At 37.2% G+C, this 13713-nt stretch overlaps 1 protein-coding gene across 2 annotated transcripts in view; it reads right to left on the bottom strand.

Moving 5' to 3' along the window:
• Positions 1 to 13713, bottom strand: part of LOC132175155 (ADP-ribosylation factor GTPase-activating protein AGD4-like) — a 76477-nt gene that overhangs the window by 23809 nt on the left and 38955 nt on the right. For both annotated transcript variants that reach the window (XM_059587003.1, XM_059587011.1), the window contains exons 6-11: positions 11975 to 12019; positions 10468 to 10533; positions 3034 to 3081; positions 2837 to 2932; positions 2702 to 2743; positions 133 to 345 (exon numbers count right to left, since the gene is read on the bottom strand). In XM_059587003.1, the coding sequence (XP_059442986.1) occupies positions 133 to 345; positions 2702 to 2743; positions 2837 to 2932; positions 3034 to 3081; positions 10468 to 10533; positions 11975 to 12019 (510 nt within the window). The remainder of the gene's footprint in view (positions 1 to 132; positions 346 to 2701; positions 2744 to 2836; positions 2933 to 3033; positions 3082 to 10467; positions 10534 to 11974; positions 12020 to 13713) is intronic.

Raw genomic sequence — 13713 nt, 5'->3', positions numbered from 1 at the left:
AAGGTAATTTGTCCAATTGTGCCTGTTAATAAACACACTCAACATTAACAAAAATTGAGCTGTAATGATAGTAACCGAAGTCAAATTCATGGTCTGTAACTTAACAGAGAACTACAGAAACCAACTAATCACCTGCCCGTTATTGGATTGCATGATTGCTTCAACATTTCTGTAGGAGCTCATACCAACAGCAAGAATGCTATTGGTACCTACTGAATGCTCCATGTTACTTGAAGCTCGTATACTCTCCAGCTCAGTTTGTATCCTGTATTCCTGAATCCTTTTTGCAAGTTTATCTTGTTCCACATTGGCCATTTCTTTAGCATGTTGTGCGTATGTTAACACCTAATTTCAGGAGAAGCAGATCGTTTATCATTTCAGAATACGTATCTCAGAAGCAACTCCAAATTAACTATGAATAGCAAATATATTTGATAAAAAGAATCACCCAAAGCCGATAAGCAAGGAAAGAATGCACTCACACAGTATTTGACATAACATTGATAATGTTACATAAGATAAATGTCACCAAAATGCATTAGTCAACTTCTCATTTAATGAACACTTGGAACACTCAGATCATAGCTGATTTTGGTCTATTTCATTGTAAAGCGATGTTTCATTTCAATATTTGAACTTCTGTTTTCACACCATTATAACCATGAAAGCCAGAATGTGAAAGAATTTTAACAGCAGTAATATTAAATGAACCGTTGAGTGGTTCCGATTCAATATATGCCACATGGAGAAAAACAAGTGAAACACCTAGAAAGTAACAGGCTTGTGTCTTCAAATACTTAACAGCATTTGAAGTGCACAAAGGACCAACTCAAACGGACAAACATTGACCATTTAATTTCAACAATCAAATTTCTATAACTTCATTTCACAAAAGTTAATGATTCCATATTGGTGGAAACAAAAAAAAAAAAAAAAAGAAAAAAAAAAGGAGGAAAATACAAAACATAAACTGTTCTATAATAAGTGCATTTGATAATATCATCTAGTTAGACATGACTTTAGGGATGATTAATCAGTTGATAGAGACCTACCACGTGACATGTTTCAATCTCATATCCTGCTGACATGTAAAATATTGGAGAAATTTCACTTCACCTTCCTGAACTTTAATCGCTTTTGCAATCTCACCCCTCTCGTTAGGATTTGGGGTTAAATTAGGCGGTTAAAGGGTGAAATGATACCATTATACCCCCCCGTAACTTTATGAAATTGAAATTACTCTTAAATTACAATTAAATTTTTCTAAAAGAAAGTTGAGGAAAATACATGGGTATTTTGAGAATTTATCACCCCTTTGTTGGATTTAACAGAAAATTCTAACAGGGGGTGAGATTGCAAATTTTATAAAGTTCAATACATTAAATTGAGAGTTTTTGAACTTTGGGGGGGAGATTACAAAAGCAATGAAAGTTCAAGGGAGTTAAATTAAGTTTTTCTTAAAATCTTTTTTTTCTATATAAGTAATGTTGTATATCAAAAAGGGCAGAGGAGCGCAACCCTAGTACACAGAAAGTATATAAGAGAACGCCTAATAGGCCGAAAGCCCTTGAGATCCGAAGCCCAGACTTTTTCAGAATTAGAGCTCTTAAGGTGGCATTAAGGCTTTTTTCAAACTTACAACGAGCATGAAAGTCAGAGAAAACTCCCATAATGTCAACCTTAATCACATCCCAACAGTCTTGGAAGAAAGCCATAGAGAACCCGTCTCAGTCTGGAGCCTTATCTCTATTCATTCCTTTTACCACCTCAAAGACCTCCCTTTCTTCAAATGGAAGCTCAAGACAAGAAGCCTCCACATCCAGAGAATCGAAAGCAAGGTTGTCCAATCTCGGCCTCCAGTTGCATTTTTCTGAGAACAAAGACTCATAGAAATGGACAACATGATTCCTGATAACAGATTGGTTGGACAATAAAGAACCGTTAACTGACAACGACTCTAGGGAGTTAGATCTCCTACTCAAGTTAGCAACCCAATAGAATAACTTACTACATTTATCACCCTCCTTAGGCCAAAGGATCCTAGACTTCTGTCTTTAGTTGATCTCCTCTTGCATTAAAGACTATTCAAGCTCACTGATAACCAAGCATTTTCTCACCTTCTTTTCAATATCTACACCTCTTTTACCTTCCAATCTTTCCCCTAAAATCTTTAAAGCAAATAAAAAATAATTGATATTCCATTACTTTTGTATTAACGAAGAGGGTCAGAACCCCCATAAATTAGCATATGTACATGAACCTTATGGCCAACAGGCGAACCCTTAATGTTCTCACACATAATACATCAACTGATTCTTTTTTTTTTTTGATAAGTAAAAATACATTATCAAAGCGCAGAGGGGCGCAACCCTAGTACACAGGGAGTATACAAGAGAGCGACTAAGAGGGAGAAAAAGAAGAAGAGAACATAATACATCAACTGATTCTAAAAGCAAATTACGTGCAGCACCCTGAATTAGTATGGATAGTCAATTCTTTGGAACAAATTTTAGCATATTGAATTCAATATTCTTTGGTTTAACTCAATGCAAGCTGATTTCAGCAATCTAGTGTAACATGTGTAAGGTACAGACCAGAGGATGTAAATCACAAACTGTTGAAAACTGTTTAAATGAGTACTTGATATTGTACATCTTCAAAATATTAAATCTATCAAATGAAAAGTAAATCATGGACATACCTGGTGAATAAATGGTTCCATTTGGCTCAGTAATTCATATCCCTAAAGCACATAGCAATCAAATATCTTCAGTCCAAAAATGGCAAACAAATTTATGGGTACAAAGTTTAAGATTTAACAATTAAATAAGCAGACCAGCTTAAAATATCTCAGATGAGCATCCATCATTGCACTTATAGATTCCAAGAACTTGTATTTCTTCTTTGCTTCAATATTCATAAGGGAATTTACCTGAAGTTAAACCAGAAAGGAAAATCCATTACAAGTGGAATGACAAAAAAAGTAACTTTGGGAAAAAGTATAACAGATATCCTCATAAGTAGATGGCGTACTAGATTGAAACGGCTCCTCTCAAATGCTGACTTTGAGTTCTGTAGATCCTGTCAAAAATAAGGGCCAATAAGGATGATAAGGTCCGAAATTTTGCCAACAAGAAGGTGCCAGCAATAGAACATTATTGTAGGGAAAAAAATATATCTTCCGGTCTTTACCAAAACAAAAGATGCTGAACATGTTAACCATGAAATTTGGTAACATGGTACAATTTTGAGAGTATATTAGTTACGTTTATTACCATATGATCTTATTGTACACATCTAATAAATAAATTTTTTTTTTTAATGAAGAGGAACCTCTCTAAGGCAAAGCCCACTTCGTGTACCCACTCCTATCAGATAAATCTCGGATCCGTGCAAAGTGCCCCCTCCACACGGATCAAGAAATACTGTGACTTTACCGGTGGACTGGCCCAAAGGAATTGTTTGCACTTTGCACCCAAGGGGATTCAAATCTTATACCTGATGTGAATACCACCAAGACCAAGACCCTTACCACTTGAGTATTACCCCTCTTTTCCTCCACCTCTATCTTCTCTTCTCTCCCTTTCTCTTTTTCCTTTTTTCTTTCTCCTTTCTCTCTACTTTTGTGAAAAGATGGAAGCTAGCTCTACCCTATGTAAGACCATCCCCACCTCCTGTCTCAATAAAGTGACAATGGTTCTCTCTTTTATTCGGAGCTGTTGCAGAGCATGCTCCTTTGTACAAGAATGCGGGAAAAGAGATTTTCATCAATAGCCACATCACAGTCACCGGCAATGCACCCTTCGTTCAGCTGTCCAATCTTTGGACAAAACCACATACCACCTCCAAGGTGGTCCTTTCCTCGGCCTTTTGGTCAAGGAATTAAGGGACCGGATTTGTTTAGATCCATTTCCCATTTTAGTTTTAGTCTTAGTGTGTTGCACTATAATGACTATTTTGGGGATGTTTGATGAGGTCCCCCACCCCCTCTCCTCTTGTAGCTTTGTTTTTCTTAATGTAATAGTTATTAAATAAATAAATAATTAAAAATCAACCAAGTATTAGAAAAATATAACCCAGCTAAACAAAATTTAACATACAATTTATACAAAATGTTGGGAATGTGATGCGCAAAAAGGAATTTCTCTTCTATATTTCCTATACACTAGAGTTGCACCCCTATGAGCTTTTCTAATGAGAATGAATTACAATTAAAAATAAAAATAAAGCTGGCCAGATTCTGTTAGGTTTTTAAGCTTAACATTTATTAAACTTTTAGTCATTTACAAGTCTTTTTCAGTCCTCTAACATACAGCCTAACAAACCCACGAAATTAAAAGAGACAATTAAACAAACAACTACCACACAACAAATAAAAAATATAAAACAGCAAACAACATCACAAAATGAATAGCAAAAACTCCCAATTCACATGATCATACGCCTTTTCTAAATCCAATTTACATAACAAACCGAACTCTCCAAATCTAAGCCAGCTGTCAATGCATTCATTTGCTATCAAAACTGAATCTAAAATCTGTCTCCCCTTAATATACGCATTTTGAGACTTCGATATTGTCTTCTCTAACACATTTTTCAACCGATTAGCTAGCACTTTGGAGATCAATTTGTACACAATTCCCACCAAACTAATAAGTCGAAAGTCCTTTAACTCCTCTGCCCCTACTTTTTTTGGAATGAGTGCCATGAATGTAGCATTGAGACTTTTTTGAAACCTCCCCTTGTTGTGGGAATCTCGAAAAGCAGCCATTATGTCTTCTTTAATTACTTCCCAACATGTTTGCACAAAACCCAATGAAAAGCCATCAGGGCCCGGAGATTTGTCAACTTGTAGTTCCTTAACCACCTCAAACACCTCATGTTCTTCTAAGTCCCTTTCCAACCACAAACCTTCCTCACTTCCAATAGACTAAAAGGATAAACCATTCGGTGTCGGCCTCCTACTACATCTTTCAGTAAAAAATTGGGTATAGAATTGAACAATGTGCTCCTTGATATCAATGGCCTCCGAAAACAAAGAACCATTGATAATTAAAGACTCAATGGCATTGTTTCTTTTGTTTGACTTTTCCACCCAATGAAAAAATTTGGTATTCTTGTCTCCCTCCCATAACCATAGCGCCCATGATTTCTGACGCCAACTTATCTCCTCACACAACAATAATCTCTCCAACTCTGAAGAAAACTCCTCCTTGCTCCTCCTTTCGTCCTCATTCAACCCCCGACCTTCCCCACTAATATCAAGCTTCCTAATATCCTCCAGTAACATCTTCTTTCTCTTCCCGACATGCCCAAAAACCTCATTATTCCATAGCTTGTCCCCCCCCCCACCCCCCCTCCTCTTCTTTATTTCAAATTTGCATGCAAGCACATAACTCAAACTCCCATTAAATTGATAAGATTGCCACCAGATTTTCACCTTATCCACAAACCCTTCTGATTTCAGCCACATATTCTCAAACTTTAAGCCTCCTCTTCTCTTCCTTTCCCCACAATCAAGTAAGATAGGAGAGTGATCTAACAATAGGCATGGGAGTCTTCGTTGAACCACATCAGGAAACTTCTCTTCCCAGTCAGGAGATAATAAAAATCTGTCAATTCTAGACCAACAGTGGTTATTTGACCAAGTGTATTGCCCAACAACCAAAGGGATGTCTAGCAAGCCTTGATCAAAGATGAAACTAGAGAAATTCACCATAGGAGTTGCATACCGCGTAGCACCTACCCTTTCATTCGGATATCTAATGGCATTAAAATCTCCACCAATGCACCAAGGCACTTCCCACCAATTCATGATGCCGACCAATTCATCCTACAATAGTTGCCTATCTTTATTATTATTGAGACTAGGGGTGTAAACGAGCCCGCTTTGGACTGTCTAGGCTCGGCTCGTTTATTTTTGAGTCAGGCTCGAGCTCGAGTCGAGCCTGACTTCTGCTCGAGCTCTGCTCGACAGGGTCTGAACCCTGCTCGACTTTTTTTTTTTTTTTTGTAATTTAAGTGTATTAGATTACAAAAATCATCCATACCGAATATTTTGCACCTTAAAATACTAAAGAACATTAACAAACATAACAGATTAATGTCAACCTTATAATTAAGTATTTTTTAAATCACAACGTAAAACGCTTTATGTCACACACTCACACACACTAATCACTATTATCATATTACATATAGTATTATTTAGTTAATATGTTAAAATGTTAATGCTTAACACCGGTCAAGTATATAATGTCAATATTTTTTTTTTTTTGATAACGTAGGAGAACTTTACTCAGATTAATTGCACGTCGCAAACGCATACTGTACAACAATCCTCACTGTTAATCAAACTCCTACGGGTAATTGACCCCACCCGCCAGAACCAGTTACCAGGTAATCCAGGAGCTTTCACCCCTGACGGGCTAAGCAGTTTATCCTCATGCCCAGGAGGCATATAATATAATGTCAATATTAATATATATTGTATCTTATATATAAACATTTATATACTTATATGGTTATATGATTGTATCATTATCTAATTTATATGGGTAATGGGTTAATGTTAATTGTTATAACTTATATACTTATATTATATGTTCTCATTATCACGATTCATGATATATGATTTAAATTCAAATTGTTAGGTTTTTACTTACCGTAAATTGTGATTATAATGTATAAATTATAAGAAACACATTAGTTACTTAATTATTAATCATTTAATCTAATAGTAATACTCAAACTCTAAGTAATAAATTCATATAATCTAATTGTCGTACACTCATACTTAAATTTTATGATCATATTATCTCACAATTAATATTAATATTATCTTAGATCTAAGATCATGTGATACATCATATATGTTTTATAAGAATAAAGTATATAATTATAATGTATTGATTAAATAACACAATAACTTATGCAAATATACCATATGATTATATAATTTTTTTTTTTGATAAGTAATAATGATATAAAAAGCGCAGAGGGGCGCAACCCACATACACGGGAAGTATAAAAGAGAGCGCCTAAGAGGGAGAAAAATTAAAAAGGAAATCAGAGAAACTAATCCCTATAGGAGCAAGCCAAGCGGCCGTCCAGGAATACAAAGTAAAGAAGAAGAAATGGGTCAATTCCTCTATGGTCCTAGTGGAGTTCTCAAAGCTTCTAGCATTCCTTTTATTCCAAATACACCACATGAGACACAGAGGAATCATCTTCGACACTACCACGCTTCGGGAACGTCCTCCCGACCACCAACAATCGAACAAGCCCCTCACCTTACAAGGCATGACCCAATGCAACCCAAATCGATCAAAAATAGTATGCCAAAGTATGCTCGCGGTCTCACAATGGAGAAGAATATGATCTACTGACTCTCCATTCTTCTTGCACATACAACACCACTCCACTATCACTAGGTTCCTCTTCCGCAAGGTGTCGTGAGTCAAAATCTTGCCTAAGGCCGCAGTCCACCCGAAAAAAGCCACTCGCATAGGCACCTTAGTACGCCAAATGCTCTTCCAAGGAAACACCTCATGATCTAAATTAGACAAGGCCTTGAACAGTGACTTAACCTCGAACTTGCCTTTCTTAGACGATGACCATTGAATACGATCCACAGAACCTGTGGATATCTTGCAAGAGTACAACCGGTCCAAGAAAGAAGAAATCAAATCCATCTCCCAGTCCTGTACGGGCCACACAAAAATGACATTCCACTCGACCACCCCACTCCTCCACATGAAGTTATCTTTCACCCAAGCTTCTTTATGTGTGGCGATGTTGAACAAGGACGGGAAAGTATGCTTCAAAGCGGAATCCCCACACCAAATATCATGCCAAAAACGAACTTTCGAACCCACCCCCACCTCAAAACGGATGCCTTTGGCATATGTGATATATGATTAATGATTATGTGATATATACGATTCCAATTTCCAAAGTATAAACTATCTAATTATAATATTTGTATTAAATGACACAATAACTTGTACGGTTGTACTATATGATTATATCATATGATAAAATGATTAATGATAATATCATATATTTCTTATATATATATATATATGTTTTTATATTAATATATACATATATATAATATATATACACACATATGCATAAATAACAAAAAAAACAAAGGTATATAATATATTTGTTATTATTGAGTAAATGAGTAATGTTGATTATATATTGTTATTTGTTACTTAATAAAAAATATACGAGCCGAGCCTAATAAGAGAGGCGAGCCTTATACGAGCTTAGCCGAGTCGAGCCGAGCTTGCTTCGTTTGATATTCAAGCCAGGATTTGTGTTTACGAAGCGCTTCATTTAATATTCGAGTCGAGCACGAGCTGAGCTTATGCGAGCCAAGCCCGAGCTTGCTCGCGAGACGTTTCGCTCACTTAACAGCCCTAATTGGGACCATACACACCTACAAATGCCCATTCAAAGTTATCACTGACACTTCGGAAAGAGCATGCAATGATAAAACGCCCCACACAAACCTCCAACTTTTCCACCACCCTTCTATCCCACATCAGCAAAATACCTTCGGAAGCTCCTTGAGACCCTACATAACACCAATCCATATCAGAACAACCCGACAAGCTCCTTGCTATCTCTCTAGTAACTTGCTGCAATTTAGTTTCTTGTAAGCACACAATATCCACTTTCCACTTCCCTATAAGGCCTTTTATCTTCATTATTTTTTCCCCCAAGTTCAGCCCCCCTACGTTCCAAGTTAAAATTTTTGGCTTCATTAAACAACCATTGAGCCCCTCCCTTTTCCATTCCCCTTGGTTGCAGTCCCTTTCTTGCCATCATAATTAATAGAACATGACAAACTTTGTAACTCTCGTTTACCTTTGGAGTTGTTGATGGAGGTTCCACTACTGTGTCCGCCACCGGAGGACTTGTTTTGTTCTTACGGTCAACTTCAATTGATCTAACCAGCACCATTATCTCTTCCTCATGCCCTTCAAGTGACAACCCAACTACAGGGAAAAAACCTTTCACTCTTTCCACAACCCATTCACAAGCCTCTTTCTTATTCAACTCACCCTCCAGCATGTCCCCCCTTTGCACTACCAAGGGCTCACAATCCACTTCTTCATCCTGAAACTGTATCAATTCCATGCCAGTGAGCTGCTTGTCTCCAAGGACAGATTTTCCAATGACAGAATATGTGCTAGGGTCACATACTTCATAATTTTGCTGACTATCCACATAGAAGCTTCTCCTATTTGAATCCATTGCATCATCTGGTTGGGCGTTTTCCCCTTCGACAAAAAAATTGATCGTTCTGAAACAATTGGCTTGCTGTCCATTGGGGTCCACCAGCATCTTAGGGGATTCAGAGCAACTCCTGCAGCTCAGAACAGCCCTCCGCCCTATTGCCATCAGTGCCATATTCAATACGTTCCCCTGTGCAGCCTCCCTATTGAAATCTTGCTCAATCTGCTCTTCGTCCATCTCTGACACTGTTCTGCCCAAGCCTGGCATTTCCTCCCCGTACCTACTCACCCGCCGTCCCTCACCTCACACGAGAGAGAGAGAGAGAGAGAGAGTAAAACAAATCTTCATGAAACTAGTCAGAATGATTCCCTGCTTGGGTGGTTCAACTTTCCTGTACTGAGATGTGTCTCATTTTACAATTGTATGAATCATACTAGAAATGGTAGTTTTTCAATCTTTTTAGTCACACAATCGGAATGGGGAACATGGACAAATAATAAGTAGGCAAACTGGATAGAGTGCTTTTTTAAGATAGTGAAGAGAAGAATTCATAATTAAATAAGCACGATGATTTTTTTTTTTGATAAGTAATAATGATATAAAAAGCGCAGAGGGGCGCAACCCACATACACGGGAAGTATAAAAGAGAGCGCCTAAGAGGGAGAAAAATGAAAGAGGAAATCAGAGAAACTGATTCCTATAGGAGCAAGCCAAGCGGCTGTCCAGGAATACAAAGTAAAGAAGAAGAAATGGGTCAATTCCTCTATGGTCCTAGTGGAGTTTTCAAAGCATCTAGCATGGTTGATGAAATGTCCCACCCATCTAGCACGATGATGATGATGATAAAAGGCTTAGAGAGAAATGTCCCACCCTCCAGCCCATCATCAACATGGTTGATGAAGGGGTTAAACTTTTGAAGCTGAGTGCTGTGATTTTTGCCTAGCAAAACCACCATATATAATATGTGCAGTGACAATCAAATCCTCCCACGTTAAATCACAATAATGGCAATAAGTGCCTGATATTAAGATAATTGATGTTATACTATGAACAACTATACTTATTACCGGCAGACAACACTTAAATAAGCAAGTGCAATAGAAGACAACCAGTCAAGAAAAAAGATCCACAAATAGAGGTTATATAAAATATAGTCAAAATGGATATTTTTGTTCACGAATGAGTTACTAATGTCAAAATAAATACAAAGCATACCTCTTCTAGTTCTGCAACAATGTCTCCTCTTGTATTTTTCTTCAAAGACACAAACTTTTCCCGTGCCTAGTAATACAAAAACACATACACATGGATAACTATGTAAATTCATATACATAACGTCTTTGAAATGCAACAACATAAGAGATATACAAGAAAGACTACATCGATGTGAAAATTCTCAAGCAACAAAGATGAGGAGCTAGAATCCCCCCATATATCCATATGAAGTTCATTTTTTTTAAGTTACCCATATAAAGTTCTTAAATGGGTGGTTTTAAGCTCCAAGAATTTTCCATTACATTAAAGGTTTATTAAATGACTATAACTTATCAAAAAAACCAAAAAAAAAAACGTTTATTAAATGTGGCCACCCCTAAGCACCACCAATGGCTTAAAGGAGTAGATCCAGACTTGTTTGACTGCTATTACTGCCAAACCTCTCATGCCAATTAAAAGCAACTCAGAAACTTACTCTAGTGTCCCAAATTAGAGTGGATAAAACATTACAGCTTCCAAGCAACTGAAAAATGAAAGAAAGGTGATCCACTAACTCTATCCTGACCTCCAGCTATCTCCCCACCATAGACACCATACACTTTCGCAGCCCCACCCCATAGTGATGAAGAATGGGATGAGGGGTCAAGAAAGAAAGAAATTAAAGGTTTTAGGTAGGATGGATACATGCAGTTAAGGAAGAAGGAATATAAGAATTTGGCAAAGATATACCAGGCAATGTCTTGGACTTCTCTCAATGCATCCAAGGCCCTTGAAAGCTCCTTAAGTGATGTTTGAAGGAAACTCCTTCAAACTATAAGATAAAGGAGAAATTTATTTTCTAAGAACCCCTGATTTCTGCTGCACTGATAAAAGCAAATATTACATATAAGGAGGAGATAGCCAACCTGTCCTTGGTTTATCTTACAGACTTTTAATTCTATCTCAAGGAATACTAAAAGAAATAATTTCCTTACATGATGAGAATACAAGATCCAAAATATGTGTAAGACATTACCAAATTTCTTTGTATTTTGTTTCTAACAATTTCCGAATCAATTCCACCATAAGCAAAATTCAAAGAAAAAAAATAGATTTCAAAAGGTAGCTCTATTCACATTCAAGAAAACACTTCTCGTACACTACTCATCATCTAGCATTTTGATTCACATAATTGTCCCCTTTTCCTTCAATACAATGCCAAAACACACATGTGCCTTCTCTCTTAGATCCTCCATTGTTACAATACCACATACATGGGAATGAACGCAAAACCAGATGAAAAATAAAACAACAAATAGATACTCCAAGAGGCTATCATAAAGTTTGCAAGTTAGAAGGGGAGAAGAGCCATGATATAGTCAAATGTGCCGAGAAGCACCAAAAAACAAAAGCATCTCATCAACTACAGGGGAATATTAAACTGAAATCATCATTTTTGAGTATTACAAATTTCACAATCCAACCAACAGATTCTCACACAAGAAGAATTCAATGGAATTTTCAATACCTGATCATAACCATCTACAGCTTTGTCAAAGCATCGACGGGACTCCTACAAAATAAAGGTTAAGCATGTAAGGAAAACAAAATGAGAACTTTCAAGAACATTGTCTCAATACCCACCACTAGTTTCAGAAAAACAAAACCAAAAAAAAAAAAAAAAAACTCTCCACTTCTAGGCGATAAATCATAGCAAAGCTCGAGGGAGATAAAAGCAAGTAAAAATTCAAGAGCTCGTCACTAGAATTTTCACTACATTAGTGAGAAAGAGAATTCAACTAGCATATCGCTTTCCATAAAGTTGCATGCATAATTGTAAGGTTTGATAAGGGAGATGGGACAATATCTTTGGATATCCAAAATCCAGACTACCGAGAATATGATGTATGGGAATCTGAATGCCTCGGAGTCTATGAGTACTCAATTTTGATTTGCTTAGAAATCTAACAGGATTCCTGAAAATGTGAGATGCCCACATTATGTTTGGTATTGGGAATCTTAAAGGAATTGTTTCTCTTACTCCTATGTAGAATTTTGTCCTCTTAGTGAGTTAGAGATGTTCTAATGTTAAAATGAATTGCTAAATTACTTGTAAGAAGCATAACAAACTTTGGCCTACTTCATCAACTTTCTGCTTGCAGCCCAATTCTTCCCAACTTTGGCCACATGTTCGCAATTTCGCATGATAGCCTTCTGTCATTTCAAAATTAACACCAAGTTTGATATTTTTCTCTCTATGGTAGCAATCTTCATTCTCAAGCAGATCTTCTATGTTGGCTGTAAAGGTGGACTGATGACATCTATCATATACATGTCATCTAGATCTAAGATCGGAGAAGGATCCTTTTAGTTAAAACAAGAGGCCATTTTCTCCAAAACTTGTCCAAAATATTTGTTTTGGACAAAAATGCCCACTTGTTTTAACTAAATGGATCCCCTCCATTTCATTTGAAATGGAGAGGATCCTGGTCCATCTAGATCTAGGTAATCAAAGTTCATTTTCAAGTTATCATTAAGGGTTGACCAGGGAAAAAAAGAAGAAGTTAGAATTAAGGGTTACACACGGGGAAGCTGTCACTTGTAGTAGTAAGCTTTCAGTTAATGTGATTGTTATTTTACGATGGGTTACGTGGGCTATTTTTACGTGGAATCAAAATCGTACGAGTTACGTTTAGGCGATGGGAGTCAGAATATCAAGTTGACGGAATGGGGAAGATTGAATTTAAGTACAGTCGTCATGGGAGTAACGAGATTGGTATGGTTACTCAAGATGATGAATGAGTTGGTGTCGGAAGCGACGGGAATTGGTACATGCAGAGATCATCGAATGGGCGATTCAGTTATGTTTCTACAGAAAAGGATGAACAAGTATGGGAAATTCATGGAGATAACTAAATATGGCCGTGGAGGGAGACACAACTTTGTTGTAATCCCGGAGGGGCATGAAGGGCAGGGTTGGAGACATTGTATCTCACAAATGGGGCGGCTAGTGAATCATCTAAATCAAGTAAGGGATGCAAATGTGAAGAAGACACCAGTACAGACACGAGCAGTGGTTCCTAGGCGGACGTTTGCCGATGTGGTGGAGGGGGAGAGATTAGAGACCGTACCAGAGGTAAGGGTGGAGGGCAAGATGGGAAATTCAGAAGAGGTGCTCAGTAAGGAAACCGTTGAAAAGGTTGAGAAAGGAAAGGAGAAGATCAAGGAGGCTGAGATTCATGCAGTTTCAAAATGGAATGAGCTGGT

The sequence above is a fragment of the Corylus avellana genome, chromosome ca1 (assembly GCF_901000735.1).
Source record: "Corylus avellana chromosome ca1, CavTom2PMs-1.0".
NCBI classification, from domain to species: Eukaryota; Viridiplantae; Streptophyta; class Magnoliopsida; order Fagales; family Betulaceae; genus Corylus; species Corylus avellana.
This window is presented reverse-complemented; position numbering and strand designations above follow the sequence as displayed.